The sequence below is a fragment of the Delphinus delphis genome, chromosome 3 (assembly GCF_949987515.2).
Source record: "Delphinus delphis chromosome 3, mDelDel1.2, whole genome shotgun sequence".
Taxonomy (NCBI): domain Eukaryota; kingdom Metazoa; phylum Chordata; class Mammalia; order Artiodactyla; family Delphinidae; genus Delphinus; species Delphinus delphis.
In genome coordinates this window covers 139405735-139433269 of record NC_082685.1, presented here as the reverse complement: position 1 = coordinate 139433269, position 27535 = coordinate 139405735, and the positions used below count along the sequence as shown (strand labels likewise).

Sequence of the window (27535 nt, the reverse complement as noted above, 5' to 3'; positions counted from 1 at the left end):
GATGTCAGAGATGCAGACAGCAAGAAACAGAAACTAAAGAAAAAACTGGCTTCTTCAAGAAATAACTGCCAGGTTTCTTCAAGAAAGAAAGAAAAGTGAGAGTTAAGAAACACACAAATCAAATATAATGTGTGGAGCTTGCTTAGCTACAGGTTCAAACAAGCCAATGGGGAGGAAACCTTTACGACATAATAGGGGAAATCAGAACAATGATTTCATATTTGATAATATTAAGAAGTTCCTCCTTTTTTTTTGGTATAACAGTATTGCGATTATGTTGACAAAAAGAGTGCTTATCTTTTAGGAATACATATTAAAATATTTTACATGAAATTACACGATATCTAGGAATTGCTTCAAAGTAATCAGCAGGAGTGGGGAGTGTAATAGAAGAGAGATATAGATAAAAAGATTGCTTTGAGTTGATAAGCGATGAAATTAGGTGGTGAGTACACAGGATTCTCTGTACTTTCCTCTCTCCTTTCATATATGTTTGAAATTTTCCATAAAAAGTTTCTGAAAGATTCAAACTTAGGAAATGACTTAATTCACAGAACTATAGGGTTAATCAGAATGATAAGAAATGTTAAACTATTTTGTAAATCTGCAATAATATACAAAGGTAAGGGCTAAGCGAGACAGCATAACTAATGGAACAAAGTTAAAGGAAACCCTGGAAGAATTGAACAAATATTTATTTAGAGAAGGGATTCGCTGAGGGATCGAGAGCTCTTGCTAGTTACATGGATGGGTTTAAAGATACTGAGAAACCCTTGGAATTCTATATACATTTTTATATGCTTGTGTGCAACCTGCACAAGAGTCTCTAAGCTTTCATTCCATTCTTAAAGGAGCCTATGACCCCAAGAAGATTATGATCAACTGACTGATCAACTATAGAGATAAGGAAAAGCAATGAACCAGAGGTCTCCATAAAACTATCAAAGAATGGGCATTGTGGGAGTAAGGGAGGGAGAGAAATGAAATAGCAAGTGAGTTCTAGCAGATACCAAGATCTTTATCACTGATACACATGCTGCAGTAAAGTGTAAGTAACCACTAGAATGAAGGAGACAAAAAAACTGAGGTTGGCTATGAGGTCACTAACGTGGAAAGGCCCAAGATAATGGCAGATTTTGGAGGGGTAAGAAAATTGTGGGTCATGTACCTAAGTTCTTAATGAATATGACAAAGTGCCAAAAAATTACAGCAATCAAGAAATGTACAGGTTGATACGGGTAACCACATGCTTTCCACAGGAGCAGAGATTTCTAGAAAAGCCTGTAGGAGTAATGGATTATAAGCTATACTAGGGAATCAGGACAACGCCAAACTCTCTCCCCAGACCCATTAAAATAGAGAAGAATGAGTTTCCTCTGTTTAAAGATGACTGCAAGTAACTTAGGGAAAGAACCAAGAAATGGCTGAAAATGTAAGTGTTGTTACTAAGGAACACAAGTCCGGAGGCCCAGAAAGAGAACAACATGAGAGAATGAATCGTTAGGAAGGTCTCACGAGATAACAAAATAAGTCAAGATAAGAAAGAAGTCTTGTATTTATGACTGTCCGTAAAGGAGACAAGGATGAGGATGATTACGTTTTCTGGCTTCAAGTTTCCAAGTTGGCAATGTGAGGGACCAAGAAGTGTGGGAACTAATAATACAGACATTATACCCTGCCACAAGCTAGAGAATGCTTCTCTTCACTGAGACGTAAAATGCAGCACCCAAGACGAGAAACCTGATGAACACAAACAGGTAATGAAAACAGCATCCTTCCGGGTATAGGGATGTAGTCAGAGGTGAGGAATTCAAGAACCGATTTACCCGAAAATGTTACCGCACAGGAGAAAACAGCATTAGCGATTTCCCCTCATTTTGCACAACAGTAAAGAAGACCGAAGTTCATAAAGACTGCTCAGGACGTCACCCGCGAGTTCACAGCCCCGCCCGCGGCCGCGGGCCCCTGCCACTCTGGGGGCAAAGCCAGCTCGCTTCCGCTCCTCCCGCCGCTCAGGACGGGTCAAAGCCGCACCGCCCGCCTCGGAAGCCGCCCCGGGCGCGGGTGCCAGGGAGGGCCCGATCCCCAGACTTGCTGGTCCCTAGTGACCAACCGTAGCGTCCAGGCTCTGCCACACCCGCGGTGGGCCTCAACTCCGACTTCTGAAGCTCCTTTCTCCCGTTACCCCAAGACCCACCAGCCTCGCTCTCCTCAACTTCCTCCCGCTTCCACCACAGACCCGTAACCCCTGTTACCTGATGACCACTCCCCGGGTCCCGTGTTTACATTCCGCTTGCCCTTTGCCCACCGGAAACGGAAATTACCGCGCCTGACCTCCTGCCTGCTTGCCGTAGGTGCAGGGTGTTCCAAGATAGGGGGTTGCCCGATATGGGGCGTGCGAACAGTCCGGAGAAGCTGGCAGGGAAGAAGCGACTCAGCGCTTTTCTCTTCCGCAATCCTTTCCCCGGGACCACAAATCCCAGAAGTCACTGCGGCCGCCCCCACCCCATTATTACCCTCCGAGGCTGGTAGTCCGGGCCGCCCGGGCAAGGAGCGCCGTCTAGCGGCAGACGAGAGCGTCGGCGCGTGGGCTTCCACAACTCGGAAGCGCGGGAAGCTATGGCTGCGCCGGCTGAGTGCGCGCGGAGAGGACAGCCCTGGCGGTACCACGAGGTCCATCCAGTCAGCAGGTAAAGGAGAAGAGGCCCGGGAAAACGATTTGGGGGGAATCCAGAGCATTGACTCACGACCCTCCCTAAAGGACTTTACAACCTAGTTGATGAGGTCGTCCAGACTCTGAAGACAGAGGCAAACCCAACTGAAAAAGGGTACGACCGTGGCGCAACCGTTGGGGAAAAAAACCCGCAAAAAGTTGGACTCAATTTCTCTAAAGAAGAAAAAATTATGGCCCGAAAGTAGCTGTCTTGAAAATTTTAAAAAAGTGGGGACATGTAATACGGGGAAGTGTTTAGGAAATTGAAAAATTAAGATCGTTTTGATTTCTTAATGTCGCTGTGGATCATTTTTGTAGACCAGTTTTCTCAACCTCAAGGCTGTAGCTTTTCCAACGGGATGATTCTTTGTTGGGAGAAGGGGGCCTCTCCTGTGCAGGGCAGAGTGTTTAGCGGCATCCCTGGGCTCTACCCACTGGATGCCATTAGCATCCACTCCCACCCCACCAGCTGTGACAAGCAAAAATGTCTCCAGACATGAGAAAATGTCCCTGGGAAAAAGATGGACCCCCTCAGCCCTACCCCATTGAGAACCACTGATAGGAAGCAAGGATTCTCCAAAGGTGATCCTCAGACCTGAGGGTCGTCAAGATCCTTTTAAAGTCAAAACTATCCCTATTTTCATACTAACATGAAGACATCATTTACCTTTTTCACAATGTTGACATTTGCGCTTAGAGTGCAAAAGCAATGGTGGCTAAAACCACTGGCACCTCAGCCCGAATCAGGGCAATGCTACCAAGCTGTACTAGTAGTCATTGTATTCTCCACCACTGTACACACTCATTGTAAGAAAAAGAAGAGGCAGTCCCTCAATGTCCTTGAAGAAGCAGTAAAAATTATTTTATTAAAATGACCCTTGAGTACACACATTTTTTTTTAATATTGTGTGACAAAAATGGGAGGTACAAAGTACTTTTGCTGTATATTGAAGTATGATGTCTCAAGATAAAAGCACTCGTGAAATTGCTTTATAAACTGAAGTAGATGCTTTTTTTGTGGAATACAATTTTTACTTAGAAGGGCTGACACCCCTGCTGGTTTTCAGGCTTGGGTCTGACAGGCCTTTTCGTGAAAATGAACAAAGGGAGCCTGTTGCATCAAGGAAAACAATCGACAGTTACCAATAAAATTCAAGAATTTAAGCAAAAATCATCATTCTGGAAAACATGTATTTGCCACAGTGAGCTTGCCAGCTTCCCAGTACTTTCAGATTTTTCCAGTGAGATCAGTGGTGGTATCAGATGCGATTTTTATTTATATTGTTGGATTAAATGTTTCAACATTGGTAAGAACTGTGGAAGTGAACCAGTTTTTTCAAAATGAGCAATATGCAATTATGGTAGCCAACCTCCAAGATAGCCACCTATGATCTCTAATCCTGGCATTCATACTCTTGTGTAGTTCCTTCCTACATCATACCAGGATTGTTCTGTGTGGCCTGTAGGATAGGGCAGAAGTGATAGTATACCACTTCTGATATTATATCACTTCTGATATTAATAAAAAAGACACTACTAAGGTGATGGCAATGTTACTTCATCTGGGTTAGAGGTTTACATGGCCATGTTCATTGCAAACCTAAAACACTGAAAATACATCAAGCCAAATATTTTATGATTTGTGCACTTTTCTGTATATGTTATACCTCTATAAAACTCTTTAAAAAATATATATCTCCCTAACAAGGCATTCAGAGCAGGATTTATGCCTTATGGTCACATTCATAGTGCTTGGTTCATAGTTGCCTTATGAGGGGATATAGTTTGCAGAGTAAAATAATTAAACGGTGCTCGAAGCTGTACCCCTTTCTAAAAGGAGTCTTTCCTAAATCTCTCAAATAACTTAATCTTGATCCACTCTACCCTAGTAAAGGCGACCTCCAACACTAAGTTTTCACACTTCACCCACCACTTTCCTACTTACTTTGGTCTGTGATCATAATGCATCTATTTATATATTTAATAATTTCCTATGCTGTCTGTATAGACAACATGATCATCTTCCAAGTTGCTAGAAATCCTCTACATTTGTCATAGTTAACGTTTATTGTCATCCACAATAAATAGAACAGCCCATTTGTTTACAATAAATAGAACAGTTCAATAACTATTTTTCAGACAAGAGAATTTCTTGTACAATTTTGTTCAGTCAGGTTACTTAAGAGTAATTAAGTTCCCTAAAAGAACAATCTATGTGCTGTTCATAACAGTCTAGTACTGTGTTCTGTTAAAATTATCAAGCTATTTTAAGGATTCAGAATGTCAGCAATCTAACACAAGCCCTGCCAACAACGCCGTATAAGATTTCATACTGATTGAATTCTAACAGGAGTGGAATACTAACCAAATCTAATGTTAGCAGCCAAAGATAATTGCTCTGATTTTTATTGTATATAACTTAATATTTTGTTCAGGTGGTTAATTTTTAGATGAAACAAAAACTCACTAATTTAGATGAGACAAAAATCACCACGTTTAAGTGCTGAAATCTGTTCAAGCACTATACTTTAGGCACATTGTTTAAAAAGTGCACAGATGGTCAGCCATAACAAGTGCCTTTTTTTTTTTCCATGTAGTTTTCCCAGAAGTTAAAAAAGTTAAGCACATTGTAAGCCGATGAAAAATGATGTTTTTCTTTATTATCCGTTTTCCAAATCAAAGTATTTGAAATTGTATCCTTAAATATACTCTGGTCAAGACATACATGAACAAGTCTCAGAAATATTGTACCACAAAGATTGATTTCTACCATACTACCAATTTATAGTTATGTTTTATGTGGACTTTCATTCATCTCGTGAAGAGAACTCACGAAGAAAATATGATTTCTGTTGTGGATGGGGGAGATGGAAAGAGTTAAAGGGAAAAGATTTAAATACATTTTTTTTCTTTCATTCCAAAGGTTCATGGAGTTCTACATCCACCCATAGTCCACCGGTCATTAATTCAGTGTGAATGGTATCACTACAAGGTCAAAAAGTAGCGGGGGGGGCAGGGTGAGAGGGCAGGACTTTTTGTACAAAATCATTTAAAACTCTGAAAAACTACAGAACCATCCAAAGAAAAAATATAATCAAAGTAAAAGCAATGGAGTTTATTTCAGTGAAATTATTTTAAATTAGATATGATATATTAAGCTCCCATATCCCCCAACCTGGTAGAAAAGTTCCTCTCAGTGAGAAATCATTTATTTTAATGGCAAAAATTTTACATATCAGTAAAATCTGTTATATTTAAAACTATGTATACAGTACATTTCTGGCAAAAACCTTATACATCTTTCAGTTGTCAAGACAAAGTAAAAATATGGTTGCATAAAATCACAAAAAATATAAATTGCTGAAAAGATAATAAAAAAAGATTAAAAATCATTTAATCATTTGCATTGACTCCCTTACATCTTCAGTTAGTAAGAATTTGCAAACCACAGTAAATTTCTGAAAATTCTGATGCAACCTTGACATACTCAACCAAAAGTTGTCATTTCAAATATCCCAGCTTAAAAAAAGAATTTACTGCAATAGTCTGTGCATTTATTATACTATTTGTACAAGTGCAATATTTAAATATCTTCAAAATAAAACTCAGTAACTAAAAGGAACCACAATAACTTAAAAGAAGCAGTTTACAAAATTAACAGTTTTTAGAAGGTCCTATTTCATTGGTTCCTCTTTTTTTCCCTGCTCCCCACAACAGGTTATAGAGACATTACAACGATGTCTTAGTTCTATATACAAATCTGTAGCTTTAAAAATACAGTCTTCTGTTCTTAACATTAGGAACATAATGCTGCATTTAGAGCCTACATGAAGTCAATATCCTCAAAACAGAGGGCCACATACAAGTTATAAATACAGTTTGAACTTATATTTAAATGGAACTCCTATAATTGTATACAGCTTTCAGATTCTAAGTTGAATAGAATAAGCCCTGGACAAAAGGAAGCAAGGTTTTTCTTTTGAATTCAGTGCATGTTTCTAGGGGTACTGGAGCCAAATCTACAACTACAGTAACTATGCGAGCTATCATGACATTTGAGTACATTATCATCTGGTTACAGAGGTGCCAAAAACAATACTACAATACAAAGAGTCCTAAAAGAGAAAAAAAGATAGTTCCATTGCAATGGAAAAATAACACCAAAAACTTCTTCTTGAAGTTAAAATATAGTATAAGGCAATTATGGGTGACACAGTAATTTTTTATTACCATACACATGATACGAATTTTATCTGAGGTGACAATTTTTTTCTTACACCTATTATGTAATGCATTATACTAAGAGCAAGAGAAAGAAAGTATAAATCAGAGTTCTTAGGAAGATTAAGCAACTTTAGGCAGTTTCCATAATGCTACATTTTAAAAAGTAATTAAAATCCAAAGCAAATGTTACTATTTAGAAGAACTAACTGATCTGTTCCATATTTTATCAAAACAATAATAAAGTAATAGCTGATGAAGGAGACACCAAATGCAATGTATAAACATTAATTGGAGCCTGGTTTGAAATAAATTTGTAGTACAACAGGGGAAATCTAAATATGCATGATTAGATGGCATTAGAGAATTATTAATTTTTAATGGTATTATGGGTTTTTTTAGGAGAATGTCATCATTTTTTTAGGAGATGCTTTAAGTGTTGAGGGATGATGACTATATCTGCAAAATCCAAATGGTTCAGGGGAAAAAGCGCACACACACACACACACACACACACACACACACACACACATATATATAACTGTATCTATATACAGATATAGATAAAGCATATATGGCAAAATGTTAACAAATGTTGAATCTAAGTGGTAGATACACATGTGATCACCTTACAGCCTTTCAACTTCTCTTTTAAAAAATGTCCATAATGAAGTCTAGGAAAAAAAGTCATATCTGAGCATTTAAATAGTTTGCAAGACATGTTCTATGCACTGAATCAATTTAAAAGATACATGATTGAATGACTAGAAATTTTTGCATACATTTAATACTGACTGACATGATGAGCAGAGGACTTTGTGATATTGGCAAAACCAGCATGATTTATTTACAGTATATGCAACACAGCTCTTGTGACAAAAAGAGCAATTTATGTACAGAATATAGTGGGACAAATTGTAAAATTAAACTTAGTGCCTAGAGTATCTGAATATATAAGTTCTGTGTGTTTTTGGACTTAACAAATGAAAGAAAAAAATTTAAATGTGTCCAATATCTTTAAGGTGACTTACCATATACTACAGAATAAGAAGAATATTAAGGAGGGGATATGGAAGAATCATCCAGGCTGTCCCTACTGTTGAAGATACTTGCTATTTAAGGAGCCCAGAAAACAAAATCACCTATAAAGTTCCCTGGGGATTCTAGGCAAATATTTATTGAATGAATTTATGAAGCAAATATATAACACATCAACACGTAATTAATATATGAAGGCCTTTATGGTAAATTAATATTTGACAAAGCCCTGTATACACTAAATATAAAATAGCCAAAAATCAAGTGAGCCTGAGAGATCTATAATTCATTGTGTATATTATATTATTCTATATGCCTACTGAACAATGAACAAAATTATCGTAATTCATTTCTGCACATTATGCTTTTAACTATTAATCATGTTCCAGTCCCTGTGCAAACTGCATTCCGAAAGGCCAACCCTCAGTTATAATTATGTATAACTTGATTATAAATGGAAGCATTTGGCTATGATTTATTATGCATGCTTATTGCTATCAAAGAAATAAGCAAAGTTTTAGGTTTACTGTGCAAGAATTTTAATTAGATTTGCACACATCTCAAAAAATTCTATTGTGTGACTTCCAGGTCTTGGAGTTAAGTCAACAGGAGAAGAGTCAAGTGACGTTACAGATGAGGTAAGAGAAGCTTCTGAGGATTTTCCCTGAGCCTCAGCATCTGAATCATTCCTTTGGCAAGCTCGATAGTTGCTAACTGAGCCCGATCTCTGTGGAGTAGCAGTCCCTGATTTGGCTTCAGTAATTTCATCTGGGTAAAAAGAAAATTCAATTTATTATAATCCATGACACCCTCCTGAAAATTTTAATAGTATTTAATTTGCTTCTTTTAGTGAGATCACTGACCAGCTATCAAGAGCATGTTTACTTTGAATACCTCCTAAAATAGAAGCAATGAATCTGTATTATGCCACTTGCCTTTTTTACACACAGCAATGTATTCCCCTAATGACTTATTAAGATTGGGTACATATTTGGCTACTCATCAGTCTTGCAATCCAGGATTAAGAGAGCCCAATAAACTAATAATGAGGCTTAATAAACATCATTCCCTAGCAATAAAAGTCAATCTTTCTATATTAAAATCATAGAATAAATGCACTTAAAATTTCAACCCTGGAAATCATCTCATTTAACTCCTCATTTTATTGATAAGAAAACATAAACCCCTTAAGAGTTAAGTGACAAATGAACAGAGAGGTAAATCTAGAACCCAAGTCTCCTACTCTCATCTTGGTGCTCTTCATTCTCCCACTTTGTCTTCATATTTGATTTAAGATCTTATAAAAGAACAATTCCAATGAACAAAAATCAAGGAAAACCTAAGTTGGGAACACAATATAAAAACAGTAAATGTCCATTCAATTGGTAAACCCAGGTACTAATAAACCTAAGATTCATGATTTTTTTTTTTTGCAGTACGCTGGCCTTTCACTGTTGTGGCCTCTCCCGTTGCAGAGCACAGGCTCCGGACGCACAGGCTCAGCGGCCATGGCTCACCGGCCCAGCCGCTCCGTGGCATGTGGGATCCTCCCGGACCAGAGCACGAACCCCTGTCCCCTGCATCGGCAGGCGGACTCTGAACCGCTGCGCCACCAGGGAAGCCCCAAGGTTCATGAATTCAATCCAAATACAACGGAAAAAAATAAAACCCATTCTGTATCTCAGACTGCGTTAGTAAGTGTTAGAAGAAAAATACCATCTAGACATAGACAAACAGGTTTAGCCAACATATCATAGCTCAAAACTGTGTCTTTCTGATACTATGTAGGTACTATCTTGGAGTTTACAAAGAAGACAAAAAATTCACAGGTAAATCTCGTCTAATAATTCCATATAATCTTAAATGAACAAAAGTGGCAACATATCTTAATTCAATTGATTTGACCAATGAAGAATTGCCATAAACTTCTACTTAATTAAAGGTTCTGGGGGGCTTTCCTGGTGGCGCAGTGGTTGAGAACCCACCTGCCAATGCAGGGGACAGAGGTTCAGGCCCTGGTCTGGAAGATCCCACATGCTGCGGAGCAACTAAGCCCGTGCGCCACAACTACTGAGCCTGCTGTCTAGAGCCCACGAGCCACAACTATTGAGCCCGTGTGCCAAAACTACTGAGCCTGTGCTCTAGAGCCCGCGAGCCACAGCTACTGAGCCCATGTGCCACAACTACTGAAGCTGGCACTCCTAGAGCCCGCACTCCGCAACAAGAGAAGCCACTGCAGTGAGAATCCCGCGCACCACAATGAAGAGTAGCCCCTGCTTGCTGCAGCTAGAGAAAGCCCACGCGCAGCAACGAAGACCCAACACAGCCAAAAATAATTAATTATTTTTTAAAAAAGATTCTGTTTGTGAGAGAACATTTATATATACATATATATATACGTATATATATATGTATATATATACACACACACACACAGCTATAGCCTTTCATAATGCTGGGGTAGAATTATTATTGATATTTATTTGAATTATGAGTCAAATGTGTTCCATCAGGCTTTTTAGTAGATAAGGTAAATTAGTTTTAAGAGTCAGGGCTTCCCTGGTGGCGCAGTGGTTGAGGGTCTGCCTGCCGATGCAGGGGACACGGGTTCGTACCCCTGTCCGGGAAAATCCCACGTGCCACGGAGTGGCTAGGTCCATGGGCCATGGCCGCTGAGCCTGCGCGTCTGGAGCCTGTGCTCCGCGACGGGAGAGGCCACAGAAGTGAGAGGCCCGCATACCGCAAAAAAAAAAAAAAAAAAAAAAAAGAGTGTATATGTATGGGAGACCTGAATTAATGTACATTTCAAACCATGGTATGATTTTGCACCATTTACTAGAAGTCAACATTTATTCTAAATAAAATATTTTATCTTACCAAAATGAACTACAAAAAACAGAAATGTAGAAGGAACTGTCACTTTAGGATCAGGCTGTATCAGGCTTTAAGGATTTTAGAAGATAATCTTAAAAGGACAATAAACTATTCACAAGATACACAAATGTTCACGTCAACAAAGGCACAAAATCTTATATTCTATGTTCTTTTGCTATTGAATTACTAGGAACAATTCAAGAAGCTTCAAAAGAATCAAAGATTTACTAAAATGCCAAATTAGGTAAAAAGGTCTAATATGTCATCTATGTTGTTCTGTGTGACGTACATACCATCAATACTACGGAAATCCAATAAGTATGTTCTACTGTCCACTTGGTATAACTGTAGACTCATTTTGGAGAATGTACTTGTCACAGGATTCTTTCTTCGAACACGCAAGTAATATGGGTTTACAACCTAGCATATGGTATGGAGAAAAACAAAGTCAAAAGGAATTCTTCTAGAAAACATTATATAGACTACAGGTTTGTCAAATGTGCTAATAATCAGAATGCTCTTTCTTTCTTACCTTCCATTCATAATCCAGTTGTTTAATTGCTCTACAAACTTCTGCCATGATATCATTTGGGCGACTTTGACTTCTAATTCCCAAATGCCATTTTGCTTTCCTTACACCTTGGTGTTTGGATTTCTGTGGATTTAATTCATCGAGGGTATGGCGTGCCCTTGGTGTTTCAGCAACCAAGAATGGTACTCTTTCAGGATGGGGCCGGGTCAAGTGGTGATCATCGAGAAAAGAATCTGGTGGGCTTGTTGCCAAGTAAAAATCTTTGGCCTCATTCATTATTCTCCTGTTGTCTATTATGAGGTGGTAGGCAACTGCCAAAGGGTCCTGGTGATTTCTGTTATAAAGGCAGCTGAGAACCTCCTCTTCTGAGCATTCAAATTTTTCACATACTTCTTTTAAGGCTTCATCATCAATCATGGTTGAACTATATGATGGATCCTCAGGAAAGAGATATTTTGGAAGGTCCTGTTTAAACCATTCATGTTCCCTGAGAGAAAATGGCAGGGGTCAGAAGGACTTCTAGGAGAGATGAGACTGAAAGTAACAGTTTGGGGGAATTTAGGATATGAATTCATTTATATTTATACTCATACTGTATTATTATTATTATTTTTTTTTTTTTTTTTTGCGGTACGCGGGCCTCTCACTGTTGTGGCCTCTCCCGTTGCAGAGCACAGGCTCCGAACACGCAGGCTCAGCGGCCATAGCTCACGGGCCCAGCCGCCCCGCGGCATGTGGGATCTTCCCGGACCGGGGCACGAACCCGTGTCCCCTGCATCGGCAGGCGGACTCTCAACCACTGCGCCACCAGGGAAGCCCTATCATTTTTTTAAAACTGAGATTTTCCTCTTCTGGCTCACATTTCATTGTATATGTTAAGGGAAATTCTCCAGCCTTCCTCTGATTTTAAGAGGGAGAAAACACTGCTGGAGCAACCAGAAACAAAGTGTCTACACTTCAAAGTTTTGGAACAAATGGCAATGGCAAAGACCATGTTATTTCCAGCTCAGAAAGAGAACAAAATTAGTCTGTGGATTCATTATAATACTCTTTGGATATAATGTTAAGTGACAAAATATATAACAACAACAAAAATAGACAACTGTTATTCATTGAGTGCTTACTATGTGGTAGATTTTGGGCTAAACACTTCATATATATTATCTCACCTCATTTTCAAACAACTCTGTGAAGATAATATCCCCTTATTTTAATGAAGGAACTGAGGATTTCCTAACTTCATATATAAAAGGATATTTTTGACTTGAACTATGTAAAAAAAATATGCTAAAACTAAAAACATTAAGAGAGGAAAACACCCAAAAGAACAATGATTATATTCTGGGTAATGGAATTAAAAATCAGTTTAATTCTCTTCTCTAATTTTTTTCGTGTTTTCTAAGTCTTTTCCAATTGTCACATATTTCATTTAAATTGGAAAAAACATGTAAAACACAAGAAAAAGCTATCACTAAGATAGTCTGAAATATAAATTTTACAGAATGACTAGTCCTTCTCCTCTAGTGGTAAAGTCATGCCCCGCCACTCACAGTCTGTTTTTTAGCTAGTCTGCAGCATATGGAGTAAATGGAAAGGAATGAAGCTTTTTTCTTTTCTTCTTTTTTTAATTGGAATATAGTTGATTTACAATGTTGTGTTACTTTCTGCCGTACAGCACAGTGAATCCAGTTATACATATACATATATCCACTTTTTTAGATTCTTTTCCCATATAAGTCATTACATAGTATTGAGTAGAGTTCCCTGTGCTATACAGTAGGTCCTTATTAATTATCTATTTTAGGAATCAAGCTTTAAGTTCTACATATGATCTTTCTTTCTTCTTCATTATCCTAATGCTTTCTTCTTTACTATTCCCAGATATACGTCTGATTTCTTTCTTCCTTCGCCCTCCATCTCAGAGAAGTGTGCTGTCTAGCAGTTAGAAGACCAAAAGAGAAATTTCCATAAGGGAAAAAAAGGAAAGAAAAATGATGGTAGAAGAAACAAAGTTTGCAGTTTTTTAAAAAATCTTCATCAGAAATGACCTGCCCAAATTTGAGAAGGAGATTTGTCATCATCACTTTTGCCTTATTTAAACTATTCCGTGGAACCATATGCAACTGGTAAAATTGATGGACTTTTTTACCTACAAAACAGTAATTTCATATGTAATTCAATGTATACTACTACAAAAACAAACATGTCATTGATTGAATCAAAATTTTCTCATTCCCTGAGATGAACAAAAGGGAAAAATATGATAATTTATAAGATCAGAACTCAAATAGCAACACAGAAATTTACTATGAAAAAATATTAGTCCCCATGAGAATATGTAAAAGTCAAACGTGAAGCATACTATAGAAAATCTTAAAGAATCACTACCAAATCTAATACCCAACCAGGGTCCTTTTTATTAGCTCTTTTTTTAAATTAAAAAGTAATACACTGGGCTTCGCAGGTGGTGCAGTGGTTGAGAGTCCACCTGCCGATGCAGGGGACACGGGTTCATGCCCCGGTCCTGGAAGATCCCACGTGCCGCGGAGCGGCTGGGCCCGTGAGCCATGGCCGCTGAGCCTGCGCGTCCAGAGCCTGTGCTCCGCAACGGGAGAGGCCACAACAGTGAGAGGCCCGCGTACCGCAAAAAAAAAAAAAGTAATACACTGACAAGTTCAGGTTTCTGGTAACTGACTATACTGCTGAACTGAATGAATAAGCATTTTCAGAACTCTAATGGAAAACTGATGAATTCATAAAAGTGCTAACAAAAGATCAAGATAAAAAAATAATAATTACATGGGACTGAGTGAACTGATGAGGATGATTATAATTTTTGTGACTTTCTGTTTGAATTTAAAAAAAAGTTAAAAAAAAAAGTAACTTACTGGTGTCCTAAGAACTAGTGAGGAGTGACAAAACTGACAGATCAAAGCACCCTTCCCCCACTTCTGACTTTAACTCCTCCACCTTATTTTGTAAGCACCTATTTTTCTGATCAGATATTATCCTGTTTGAAATGCCTAGAAGAGATTATATTTTCCTTACTGAACCCCAAGTATATTATTATAATACTTAGCTAAGAGTGAATTCCCCTCTATTTTAGTTACAGTATACACATTTACTTTAATAAAAAATATTGTATTCAGAATTTCATTAAAGCAACTTTGTAGATGTATGGAATAAAAAAAAAAGTAATATAATGTTCACTGCTACAATTTCAAAACAAATAAAGAAACAAAAGCAAAAAAGTGAAAGCCCTTCCTCCTACCAATCTTACTTCCCTAAAGCAGCCGGGTTAGTATGTGTTCTTAAATATCAAAATAAAATAAATGAGTCTATACACTATTTTTAACATAAAAACAGGATTACATTGTACATACTGTTCTGCAAAATTTTCTTTCACTTATATCACTGATACTATTAGATCTGATAATCAAGTTGCTTTATCACCTGATATCTTTGATTGTGGCTCTCTTCATGGGATCCACCTGCAGCATATGTTTCAAAAGGCTAATCACAGAAGGGTTTAAATACTGAGGGGTATAAAAGATCCCATCACATATCTTCTTAAAAAGAGTTGGCACGTGATCATCATCGAATGGAAGTGTTCCACATAATAAAGCATAGAGAATAACCCCACTGCTCCATATATCTACCTCTGGACCAGCATACAATCTGTAACAGGAAATATCAATTGGATTAAACAATCATTAGTAACTTAAAGAGTAAATCAATTAATCATTTTAAATATAGATACTTCATAAAGAATTATTAGTCAGAATATGGTTTCTATAAGTCACTGCTGTGTACTACACATACAGATTCTATACTAATTCTATCAGTATTATCTTTGAAAACAAAAATTAAGAATTTTTTTAAGTTACAAACTATAGCTAAAATTCTGTCCATACTACCTCACAAGGGTCCTCATGATATCCAATCAATAGGGCCAAACTTTGAACAAACATATCATTACTGAATTTAAAACCATTGTTTTTTGGTTACAGAGGAGAGATTAAGTGATCTTTCATCAAGTGAGAATGTTCTGACTCTAAAGCCACTCTCTGAAATAACCCTCATACCTCATACCAAGGTAAAAGGGGCCTGAGGCTGTAGAATGAAGCCCAGCTAACTAATTCGCAGAAGATTTGAAACTCTTATTTGCAATACACTGTAACCCACTGACTTAACTAGCTACTGACTAATTAGATAACCCATTCAAAGTCTGGCTTCAGGGAAGGATTTCTTTAAATTGGTCAAATAAATTATTGAACTGATCAATATATACTATTTTGAAAGTAAAAGTTTCCATACATCTAGACCTCACAGAAGGACCTTATCCAAACTGGGAAAATTAGACTTCAGTAATGGCCCATTACATATATGCACAATTACATTTCTTTTTGTTTATTTAATTAACACTGCCCCCAGTATCCAGATCCTAAATTGTTTTCTTCCCCAAATAGACAACCCCCATGAAATAATAATTTAAACATTAAGTTAGTATAAAAAGGTAATGATGAACCTTGATAAATCTAAAATTAGATATTTCTGCCTTACTCATAACCATGCCTTAACACAAATATAATTTCTCTGAGCAGTCTAGGCAAGCAAGCTTATGAAAATAGAAAGAAAATACTACTCTATTTCTGCATTCTAAATTAATCAGGATGTAAGACATTCAAACAAAGAAACATGGTTTGAATGAAAAGTTATTAAAAGTTAATTATAAAAACTAGTAAACAAACTTTAGCTTCTTTGTTTTCACTTTCAGTAGTATAGTGAAGAACAGTTACTCTTCAAAAAATTAAATTTTCCTGTCATCTAAACTATCCGAACAGCTGCCCTATACTAAGATCCTCATGTTCTCAATGCTGGTGGTTAGTAAATTGAGAGATTAGAATTCTTAAAATATTTCAGTCTCTAGAAGATTTAAAGAATGAAAATTAAATAAAATCTGAGGACTTTATCAATACTTCAGTCCAATTCCCCAAGGCACGTTATCATAAAAGCTAAAGCTAATTTGAAAAATTAAAGCTACCCATTACACTTTTAATTCTTCATCTAAGCAAATAGTACACTATTTCTTACTACTAGATATTTCTGTATTATTCAAGTTTTTAATGTCTCACCTTTAAAACTTGCTAGTTTTAAACCTTCAGTTTCTTCCACCAGGGGAAAAAACGAGTACTCTCATCTAACTAATATAATTTTGACTTGCAAACCAACATCCTCCTCAATAAATGGAGTCCTTAATCCTTATTCACTTATAATGTTTTATTCTTAAAATAGAATACCTTCTGGATAAGAAAAAAATAAGCTTTAAATTCCTTTCAATAGAATTGAATATTACACTATAGACTAACAAAGTCTAGGAAAAGAAGACAATTACAAATATATTGGGCGGGGAGGAGGTGGCAAACACTACCTTCCTGAAATTACTTCTGGTGCAGCATAGTTGGGTGAGCCACAACTTGTTCTTAAAAATTCACCATCTGACATCATGTTTGAAAGACCTGAAAATGCACAAAATCCACTGCTCAAGATTTCCCAAGAACAAAAATAAAAACAAAATTCCATTAAACAATAAAATTGAGTTTGCATTAAAGTGATAAATCATCATTTTGTTCTTTGCTTCAACAGAATCCTGTAGTCTTTACTGTTCCCAAATATTTTGCCTTTATGCCATAAAATCTGCAATCTGTTTCAACATATAAAGTTAGTGCATTGTTGGAGTTTCATGAGTACATATTAAGTTATTGGTTATTTTGTTTAATAGAATAAACTGGGCATGTTTAAGTTTTATTAATATAGAAATTACTAGAAAAAAATGTAGAACCGAATTAAAAGTTTCTATTAACCTCCATTCTGATTCTTTAAAAAAAAAATTATAGGGCCTCCCTGGTGGCGCAGTGGTTGAGAGTCCGCCTGCCGATGCAGGGGACACGGGTTCGTGCCCCGGTCTGGGAAGATCCCACATGCCGCGGAGTGGCTAGGCCCGTGAGCATGGCCGCTGAGCCTGCGCGTCCGGAGCCTGTGCTCCGCAACGGGAGAGGCCACAACAGTGAGAGGCCCGCGTACCGCAAAAGAATATATATAAATAAAAATAAAATAAATAATAATAATTTTTAATATCAAAGTTCCTTCATAGTTCTACTACAAAAAGAAAACTCGGGAACTCCCCGGTGGTCCAGTTGTTAGGACTCGGTGCTTTCACTGCTGTCGCCCGGGTTCAATCCCTGGCGGGGGAACTAAGATCCCGCAAGCTGCGCAGTGTGGCCAAAAAAAAAGAAAAAAAGAAAACTCTGCCTCCTCAAAAATACAATGTATAAAAAATAATGACAACTATAGAATAAGAAAGTGTAATAATTTAGTCAGTTACAAAAAAACTCAGCAGCTCAGAGCTGTTGGGCACTATTTAGTGAATCTCTATAGATTAAAATATATAAACATATACAAAACTTAAGAAAATATAAGTATCTCCTCTGATTTGAAATGAAACTAAAAAAAGAGACTTGTAGATATTCATTTTTATCTCAGGTTTAATAATGTCAATGGCAATTTATATAAGAAATAAAGGAAAAATAAATTCATTAAATTTTCCTCAAGCTGAAACTATGTTTTTCTATTTAAAATATTTTACTTTCTTTTTTTAAAAATAATTTTGTTCATATGGTTTGCCTTCTGGCTTTCAAAGTCTGAATAACTCCAGCCCAGTCTCTTTCCTCTTGCTCCATACTTGATCAGAAGCACACACTGAAAACAGTGTGTTCTATTGATAACACTATTTAGCAAATAGTTAAAAAATGGTCCTTCACAAATAATGGTCTCTTTTCAAGTGATGTCGCTAATGCTGCCAATTTAAATTGTTTGCCTATGTCATAAAAGTCAATTTTAAAGACATAAAGCTAAGAGAATTCCTTATTTTTACTTCTTTTTGTAGCTCATAGACAAATGGTGAGGATATGCTACTTTGGGATACTCAGTCTATTATATAAAAGCAAAAGTTATCTGAAGAATCCTACTGATGTTTGTTAAACATAATGAATATATGAAACTATAAAAATATCCTTACCAAAATCAGCAATCTTTGCATTCATGTGTGCATCAAGCAGGACATTTTCAGGTTTCAAATCTCTGTGGACCACCATATGCCTGTGACAATAATCCACACCAGAAAGGATTTGTTGGAACAGACGCCGACTTTCTTTTTCATCCAGCTAAGAAAAGTAGAGAGGCAACTTAAACGTGTGTCTTTCAAAAGAAATTATTCTACCTATAATTTTCCAACCTATAAAACTGTGAAGATGCAAGGAACCTTCCAAATGAACCTCACTCATGAGATACTTTTGAAACGGGGAGGAGATATAGGCAGCATAAAACGGAAATGCTAGGAGGGTCTTAGAACCCAAATCAGTAACTCAACTTCCTAATATTATCACTCTCTTGACTATACCCTAATAACTTGTTTCACCTAATCTCATGCACTATTTCAAATAATTTCAATTTCTAACTGAAAGTAGGCATGTTTTCTCCTGTAAATTACAAATATTTAATCCTTGATTCCTTTAACAAATATTTATTGAATACCTTCAATGTGCCATGCACGATTTTAGACACTCAAGATACAGCAATGAATTAAAAAACGGCCCTAATCTAGTTAACGAAAATAGACAATAGACATATAAATATCAATATAAGGAGTAAGAGTGTTTTGAAGAAAAACAAAGGAGGATAAGGGCACAAAGAGTTATGCTGGGGTGGGGAATACTGTTGTGGACTATATGAGAAAGCAACATTTAAGCAGTGTTAATGAATTAGCAAGCAACCATGTTATCATATCTCCTGAAATAAAAGATGTTTTAATTTTAACAAAAGAAAAACCTTAATTCATTTGTTTTATAAAATATAACAGCATTTACCTTTACTATGCTTACTGAAAAATTACATCTTATGCTGTAATTACATTTTAAAAAATATTCTTTAAAAACTTCTCTGTCCATTTATCTATATTTTATTATTTTATGATGTTTTTTCCATAAGTGAAAGCCATTACTTGGGTATGCCTGCTCCCAAGAAGTCATATTTAATAAATAAGCTATTAATTCTCTATGCAAAGGACTCTAATATGCAATTCTCTACCACACGTCACAAATTAGCATTCTAAAACCAGGTTCCTACACCTTTAATGGTATGGATAATCTGGAATATGAACCAGTAATTTCTTTTGAAAGCAAAACTAAAACTATCAAAGCACTCAGATACCCTTCCTCTAGAGAAAGTAATAATGCATTAGCAATCTAATACCTTTATTTCTAGAATATAGGTTCATTTTTTAATACGACTTCATATCAAATACACTAAATGAAAAAAAGAATGTGTTCTAAATGTGAAAGAGAAGAAAATTTAATTGATTAAGCAAAATATAAGAGGTAAAATAACTAGATAGGCTACAAAAATGGAAATTATACTCTATTAATAATAAATAGAGTACAAAGGATCAAGGAGGGGAAGTCTACAAAGAAAGATTAGAAAAATCAAAGCATATTTCCATTTAAGCATGGCAGATGGAACCTTCTGTCTCCACTCCTTGAAACATCACTAAGATGACAGCATATAAAGACAAAAGAGCAAGAGAACAGACAGCAGTAATCAAGGAGTCACTAAGCTAGAGAGTAGATGAACAGTGATGAAGACTTGGCCAACCACAGAAAGCTGAAATCTAATAAGCCTTTAGGGGTGGAAATCAATGATAAACTCATCTGCACGCAGACTCCTGGAAGGGCTTAGATATCGGAAGTGTGGGGAATTTCTGAAGGTAGAAGTGAGAAGTGGACTGAAAACAGGACAACTGATGGAATAAAGAAGTTTTAAGCTCACCCTTACTGGGGAATAAGACCCACGATTTACTCTTTAGTAAGGCTGAACCAGCTCTGTTCTCAAGGACACCAGAGTAGGAATGAGGCACCAGAAGGAAAACATGGGGATAAAATGAAAGTCAACATACTAACCAGTAAGGCTTGCGGGCCTTTCCCCATTTAGCTCGCAGAGCACTGGCAGCTAAGCTAACACGCTCAAGGAAACTGGAAGGTTTCTTCTGGAGCAACTTTCTGATCCAAGGAAAAATATTTGTAATTGTTAACATTTGGTGTTTCCTAGTAAAACAAACAGGTCCGTACCTATTCAACCTATGGGAAGGCCCACCAATTAATAAGTTCCATCCTCATGAGCTTGGCATTTAGAATCTCACTCTCAAATATGAGTGGACAACCCAGAATCACCAGGTATCTGAGCAAGGGTCATGCACAAAAGACAAAGACCAATAAAATGAATAGAAAAAAAACAGGGAGCAGGGAGCAGAGAAGGTACAGAAGCAATCCAGGGAAGAGAAGAAGAAAAAAATTTTAAACTAACTGTCATCCTCAGACAGATACATTTATTATCTCAGTGGAACAACAACAACAAAAATAGGCTATTTAAAGAAAGACAACTGGCTTCCCTGGTGGTGCAGTGGTTGAGAGTCCGCCTGCCAATGCAGGGGACACGGGTTCGTGCCCCGGTCCGGGAAGATCCCACATGCCGCGGAGCGGCTGGGCCCGTGAGCCATGGCCGCTGAGCCTGCGCGTCCGGAGCCAGTGCTCCGCAACGGGAGAGGCCACAACAGTGAGAGGCCCGCGTACCACAAAAAAAAACAGCTGGAATTTTAATATGCAACAGATAAAATTGAGGAAAATCCCCACAATGTAAAGCAAAATGATTAAGACATGAAAAACAAAAGATAAGAAAGCAAGATGCCAATTCAACTTGTGTCTGTTTCCATTTTTCTAGGCAGAATATTTGTGCGGGATTGCGGGGGCAGGGAGTGGGGAGTGAAAAGACAAGTGGAATACCTGAAATTGAAATGAACCATGTTAAGAAATGGTAAAATCAAACTTAATTTGGTTAATGATTTTGATGAAAGTAAGGATATGCTACATAGAACAAATGAGTGAATGATATAAAGAATGTCAGATTGGGAGGGAAAAAAATTGGCTTCTCAGTGCTTGACGTGGCTCTTCCACAAAGAGGTTTTTGTATACCACATACCCTGGGTGTAAGAAAAAGTATGCGCAGGGGGCAATGTTCAGTTTTTGTATCTGTAACTTAAGACACTGTTCAAAATGTCTTCTAAAGTTCCTTCCAACTCTAAATTCTTTCAGTCTAATTCCCACCTCCTTCATGGAGCCTGTTCTTACTATTCCAGATACATCAGATTTCTGAAACCAAAAAATGAATGCAATTTAAATGTGACTAGGGTTGACTAGCAAGGCCTAGATCTTTAAGTATTTAATAATATATTTTTTAAGGATTACATACATAATTTAAGATGTATATTAAAAGTATTTGTATGCCCGAGAAGCAAAGTCTGAAGATCGTGAGTTCTGGAGTCTCAATCCAATTCTGTCATTAGTAAATTATGTGACCTTGAGCATATATATAAACTGTGAGTCTCAGACTTCCCTGGTGGTCCAGTGGTTAAGACTCTGCGCTTCCAATGCAGCAGGCACAGGTTCAATCCCTGGTCAGGGAACTAAGATCCCACGTGCCACAGAGTATGACCAAAATATAAAAAGTAAATAAATAAAAATAAATAAACTATGACGGCCTTCCCTGGTGGAGCAGTGGTTAAGAATCCACCTGCCAATGCAGGGTACACGGGTCCAATCCCTGGTCCAGGAAGATCCCACATGCCACGGGGCAACTAAGCCCATGCACCACAACTACTGAGCCTGTGCTCTAGAGCCCACGAGCCACAACTACTGAGCCCACATGTCACAACTACAGAAGCCCCACGCACCTAGAACCCATGCTCTGCAACAAGAGGAGCCACCGCAATGAGAAGCCCACGCACCACAACGAAGGGTAGCCCCCGTTCGCTGCAACTAGAGAAAGCCCACGCGCAGCAATGAAGACCCAATGCAGCCAAAAGTAAATAAATAAATTAATTTAATTTTTTAAAAAATAAATAAATAAACTGTGACTCTTAGTTTCCATATCTGTGTAAGTAGGCTAAGGAGATAATCTTTAAGATGCTTCTTAGCTCTAAATAGTCTATGATTCTAGGCAAATACATGACTAAGGGAGCTGGTTATTAAACAGACCTCTTAACAGAATTGCTTTCTGATATTCTGATGCTAGTAAGGGATCAGGGGAATTACAAAATATACACAGGATTAAATCAGAACTGCTTACCCTTCCGTTTTTACAGATATAATCAAATAGCTCTCCTCCTGAGACATATTCCATCACCATGAAAATATCAGATGGTGTACTGATGACCTGGTACCTGGTAAGAGAAAATATTATCTACCAGTATTAAAACATGTATATTCATTCATTCAATAAGTGTTTACTAAGCACCTATAATACACCAGGCACTGTGCTAGACGCTGGGAAAACTGTAGGGAACAAAACAAATTCTCTGCTCTCGTGGAGTTTATTTTCCAGAAGCCAAGAAACAGACACTGAATAAAAAACAGTATCTCAGGTGGTGGAACATGCTATGAAGAGAATCAAAGCAAAACTAAGGGAAATCTTTCATACAGGGTATTCAAGGAAGGCCTCTCTGATAAAGTAACATTTAAGCAGAGCCTAATGGAAATCAGGGAACAAACTATGCCATTATCTAGGAAGAAGGTGAACCAGGCAGAGGAACAGCAAGTGCAAAGGCCCCCGGGGGAAACCTGCCTGGCGCATTTGAGCAATGGTAGGAAGGCTAGAGCAGAGTGAGCTGGGAGAGAGAAACAGGATGTGGGGTCAAAGAGGTAACTGGACAGCAGAGGACACAGAACCTTAAAAGTCATGATGAGGCTTTGGCTTTTACTCTATAGGAGAAAGAAAGCTATTGAAGGTTTTAAGCAAAGCAGTCACATGATCTGGCCAAGTAAAAGGGTAACTTTAATTGATGGCAGCAATGTGAAGAACTGACTGGGCAGTAGGGTGGAAGCAGGTGGCTACTGCAGTAGTCCATGAGAAAGGTGAAGGGGGCCCACACTGGGTTGATGATAATGAAGGAACTAGAATGAGATCTTAGTTTTTGAAGGAAGGGATGGAATGGAGGTTGGGAAGTGAGAGAAATAGGAAAGTTAAGGATAGTTCCTAAGTTTCTGCCCTGAGGAACTGATATTAACTGAGATGGTGAAAAGACCAGGAAGACCAGGCACCGGAGGGTAATAAAGGGTTCAGTTTGGGCCAGATCGAGTTTCACATGCCTCATGGTCACCCAAATGGAGATGTAAAATAGGCAGTGTGCATATTCAGGAAACAGGTTTCAAAGCAGGAGATGTATATTAAGGGCTGTCAGCATAAGGATGGTATTTAAAACCATGGCACCTCAACACATGAGAAGAGGTGAGAGTGAAACAAATTTTGAGTCACCAGTTCAATACAAAAGCCTAAATGGTTTTAATTTATAGCCTGCATAATAAAGCTGAGTAGTAAATAACTTAACTGTAGATCCTACAATTGTCAGCTGTAAAACAATGGTAATATTACTGCCTTTTGAAATTCGGATTCCTGAAATTCTATTATTTGGATTTGGATTCCTGAAGATCTATGATTTGTTACTTGTTTTATCAGATATAAGCAGCGTGGGGGAGTGGAGACCCTACTTTATGGTCTCTAGTGAGGCGAGCTGATATCATGTGGAAATTTGGAGGGCAGGAGTTTTTACTAGCAAATCATTGTGGGTTCTACAGCAATATGGGCACTGAAAGTTATCTATCAGAACGGCATCAGTCCCGAAAATGAGAAAGATAACATCTGATCATCACAAGGGCAAAATGTGAACTTAGGCTTAAGGGACCATGAATGGGGTTAGATAAATACATGAACAGGAAGAAATCTGAAAACCCTCAGGAACAGACCAAAGCAATGTCACTCATCTTTCTCACTTGTCAGATTAAGAAGGTTAACAAAAATGATGAAAAAATGATATGACCATATTTAATACAATCAGATCTTACAGTTTAATTATATGAGGATGCCTGAAAAGCTTGAGGTTCTGAATTTCTCTGCGGATTTTTCCTACTACATCAAGGCTTCGAATCTTCTGTCGATTGAGTATCTTCACAGCAACTTTATGCCCAGTCAATTCATGTTTGCCAACTGTAGGAGAAATAATTTTAATAAATTAGCGCCAGGTTTGATTAATAACATATTTAGAACTATTCTAAGAGTAGTAATCTTAGCATTCTCCAAATGTACTTGCGCAGTTCCAAGTTCTTTTTTTCTTTTTTAATTTTTAACTGGTGTATACCTGCTTTACAATCTTGTGCTAGTTTCTGCTGTACATTAAAGTGAATCAGCTATAGGTATACATATATCCCCTGTTTTTGCATTTCCTTCCCATTTAGGTTACCACAGAACATTGAGTACTATTCCCTGTGCTATACAGTAGGTTCTCATCAGTTATCTATTTTATACATAGTAGTGAATATATGTCAAGTTCCTTTCAATTCTGCCTGATTTACCCCTGAACGTTTAGATGTTTAAAGCTGGAAGGCTAAGGGAGAAAGAAAGAAACTTCTTTTTGCTCTCTACCTTTTTATTTATTTATTTATTTATTTATTTATTTATTTATTTATTTTTGGCTGTGCAGGGTCTTTGTAGCTGCGTGTGGACTTTTCTCCAGTTGCAGCTTTGCGGTGTGCGGGCTTCTCATTGCCGTGGCTTCTCTTGTTGCGGAGCACGGGCTCTAGGCACGCGGGCTTCAGTAGTTGTGGCTCATGGGCTCTAGAGCGCAGGCTCAGTAGCTGGGGCACATGGGCTTAGTTGCTCTGCAGCATGTGGGATCTTCCCGGACCAGGGCTCGAACCCGTGTCCCCTGCGTTGGCAGGCAGGTTCTTAACCACTGCACCACACGGGAAGCCCTCTCCACCTTTTTGTACTTTTAAATTCTCTTAATTTACTTTTCATTTTTTAAACTATCATACATACAAATTGAACTTGTTTCTTTTGTTGTGCAGTTCTATGGATTTTAAGGCATGTAGAAATTGGTGTAATCACCATTATAATCAGATACAGAACAGTTGCATCATACCAAAAACCACCCTCATGTTAGACACACTTTCTCTATAATCTCTTGAACCTTTAAAATTTAGGTTCATGAGCATGTAATTTCTGTTTTGAAAAATAAGAAAAAAATTTTAAGTGATTACCTTTCAATTTTGAATGCTATACCCAGATAATAAATGGTTATAATAGAATTTAGACATTTTTTAACAGAGACAAAGTCTCCAAAAATTTAGCTTCTAAACATGCTTTCTTAAGGACCTAGTGAAGAATTAATATTCCATCAAAATCAGGAAAGAAACCAAGATGGTAAGAGGGCAGACAGCAGAAGCAAGAACCACAATTCTCCAGCCTATGGAAGGAAAACCACATTCACAGAAAGACAGACAAAATGAAAAGGCAGAGGGCTTTGTACAAGATGAAAGAACAAGATAAAACCCCAGAAAAACAATAAAGTGGAGATAGACAACTTTCCAGAAAAAGAATTCAGAATAATGATAGTGAAGATGATCCAGGACCTCGGAAAAAGAATGGAGGCAAAGATCGAGAAGATGCAAGAAATGTTTAACAAAGACGTAGAAGAATTAAAGAACAAACACCTAGAAGAATTAAAGAACAAACAAAAAGAGATGAACAATACAATAACTGAAATGAAAAATACACTAGAAGGAATCAATAGCAGAATAACTGAGGCAGAAGAACTGATAAATGACCTGGAGGACAGAATGGTGGAATTCACTGCCGAGGAACAGAATACAGAAAAAAGAATGAAAAGAAATGAAGACAGCCTAAAAGACCTCTGGGACAACATTAAATACAACAACATTCACATTATAGGGGTCCCAGAAGGAGAAGAAACAGAGAAAGGACCCGAGAAAGTATTTGAAGAAATTACAGTCGAAAACTTCCCTAAGATAGAAAAGGAAATAGCCACCCAAGTCCAGGAAGCACAGAGAGTCCCAGGTAGGATAAACTGAAGGAGAAACACACCGAGACAAACAGTAATCAAATTGACAAAAAATAAAGACAAAGAAAAATTACTGAAAGCAACAAGGGAAAAATGACAAATAACATACAAGGGAACTCGCATAAGGTCAACAGTTGATTTCTCAGCAGAAACTCTACAAGCCAGAAGCGAGTAGCATGATATATTTAAACTGATGAAAGGGAAGAACCTACAAGCAACATTATTCTACCCCGCAAGGATCTCATTCAGATTCGACAGAAATCAAAAGCTTTACAGACAAGCAAAAGCTAAGAGAATTTAGCACCACCAAACCAGCTCTACAACATATGCTAAAGGAACTTCTCTAAGTGAGAAACATAAGAGAAGAAAAGGACCTACAAAAACAAACCCATAACAATTAAGAAAATGGTAATGAGAGCATACATATCGATAATTACCTTAAACGTGAACGGAATAAATGCTCCAACCAAAAGACACAGGCTCACTGAATGGATACAAAAATAAAACCCATGGCTTCCCTGGTGACGCAGTGGTTAAGAATCCGCCTGGCAATACAGGGGACACGGGTTCGAGCCCTAGTCCAGGAAGATCCCACATGCCACACAGCAATTAAGCCCATGCACCACAACTACTGAGCCTGCGCTCTAGAGCCCGAGTGTCACAACTACGGAAGCCCGTGTGCCTAGAGCCCGTGCTCTGCAACAAGAGAAGCTACCGCAATGAGAAAACTATGCACAGCAAAGAAGAGTAGCCCCTGTGCGCCACAACTAGAGAAAGCCTGCGCGCGGCAACAAAGACCCAGTGCAGCCAAAAATAAATAAATAAAATAAATAAATTTTAAAAACAAAAAAAACAAGACCCATATATATGCTGTCTACAAGAGACCCACTTCAAACCTAGGGACACATAGAGACTGAAAGTGAGGGGATGGAAAAACATACTCCATGCAAATGAAAATCAAAAGAAAGCTGGAGTAGCAATACTCACATGAGATAAAATAGACTTTAAAATAAAGAATGTTAAAAAAAAAAAAGAATGTTACAAGAGACAAGGAACGACACTACATAATGATCAAGGGATCAATCCAAGAAGAAGATATAACAATTATACATATATAGGCACCCAACATAGGAAT

The 27535-nt window shown here is 37.6% G+C and overlaps 2 protein-coding genes and 1 long non-coding RNA gene across 7 annotated transcripts in view; 1 reads left to right on the top strand and 2 right to left on the bottom strand.

Moving 5' to 3' along the window:
* The window catches only part of TTC33 (tetratricopeptide repeat domain 33), a 32121-nt gene extending 29779 nt beyond the window's left edge, over window positions 1–2342 (bottom strand). The window contains exon 1 of one of the 2 annotated variants that reach the window (XM_060009550.1): window positions 2256–2342. The gene's annotated coding sequence lies outside the window, so the exon portion shown is untranslated. The other variant, XM_060009551.1, reaches the window with a different exon arrangement.
* A 211-nt stretch (window positions 2343–2553) lies between these two features.
* On the top strand, window positions 2554–14616 carry LOC138414045 (uncharacterized). 2 transcript variants are annotated; one of them, XR_011246429.1, is made up of 3 exons: window positions 2554–2690; window positions 8561–8610; window positions 13260–14616. It is a non-coding gene; the product is annotated as an uncharacterized lncRNA (long non-coding RNA). The 2 variants fall into 2 exon arrangements; XR_011246430.1 differs by lacking the exon at window positions 13260–14616 and adding an exon at window positions 8823–9081.
* Window positions 8488–27535, bottom strand: part of PRKAA1 (protein kinase AMP-activated catalytic subunit alpha 1) — a 43780-nt gene continuing 24732 nt past the window's right edge. For all 3 annotated transcript variants that reach the window (XM_060009547.1, XM_060009548.1, XM_060009549.1), the window contains 8 exons: window positions 24386–24527; window positions 22614–22707; window positions 18457–18601; window positions 16810–16897; window positions 14832–15056; window positions 11379–11865; window positions 11140–11266; window positions 8488–8740 (listed from right to left, as the gene is read on the bottom strand). In XM_060009547.1, the coding sequence (XP_059865530.1) occupies window positions 8496–8740; window positions 11140–11266; window positions 11379–11865; window positions 14832–15056; window positions 16810–16897; window positions 18457–18601; window positions 22614–22707; window positions 24386–24527 (1553 nt within the window). In that variant the 3' untranslated portion in view covers window positions 8488–8495. The remainder of the gene's footprint in view (window positions 8741–11139; window positions 11267–11378; window positions 11866–14831; window positions 15057–16809; window positions 16898–18456; window positions 18602–22613; window positions 22708–24385; window positions 24528–27535) is intronic.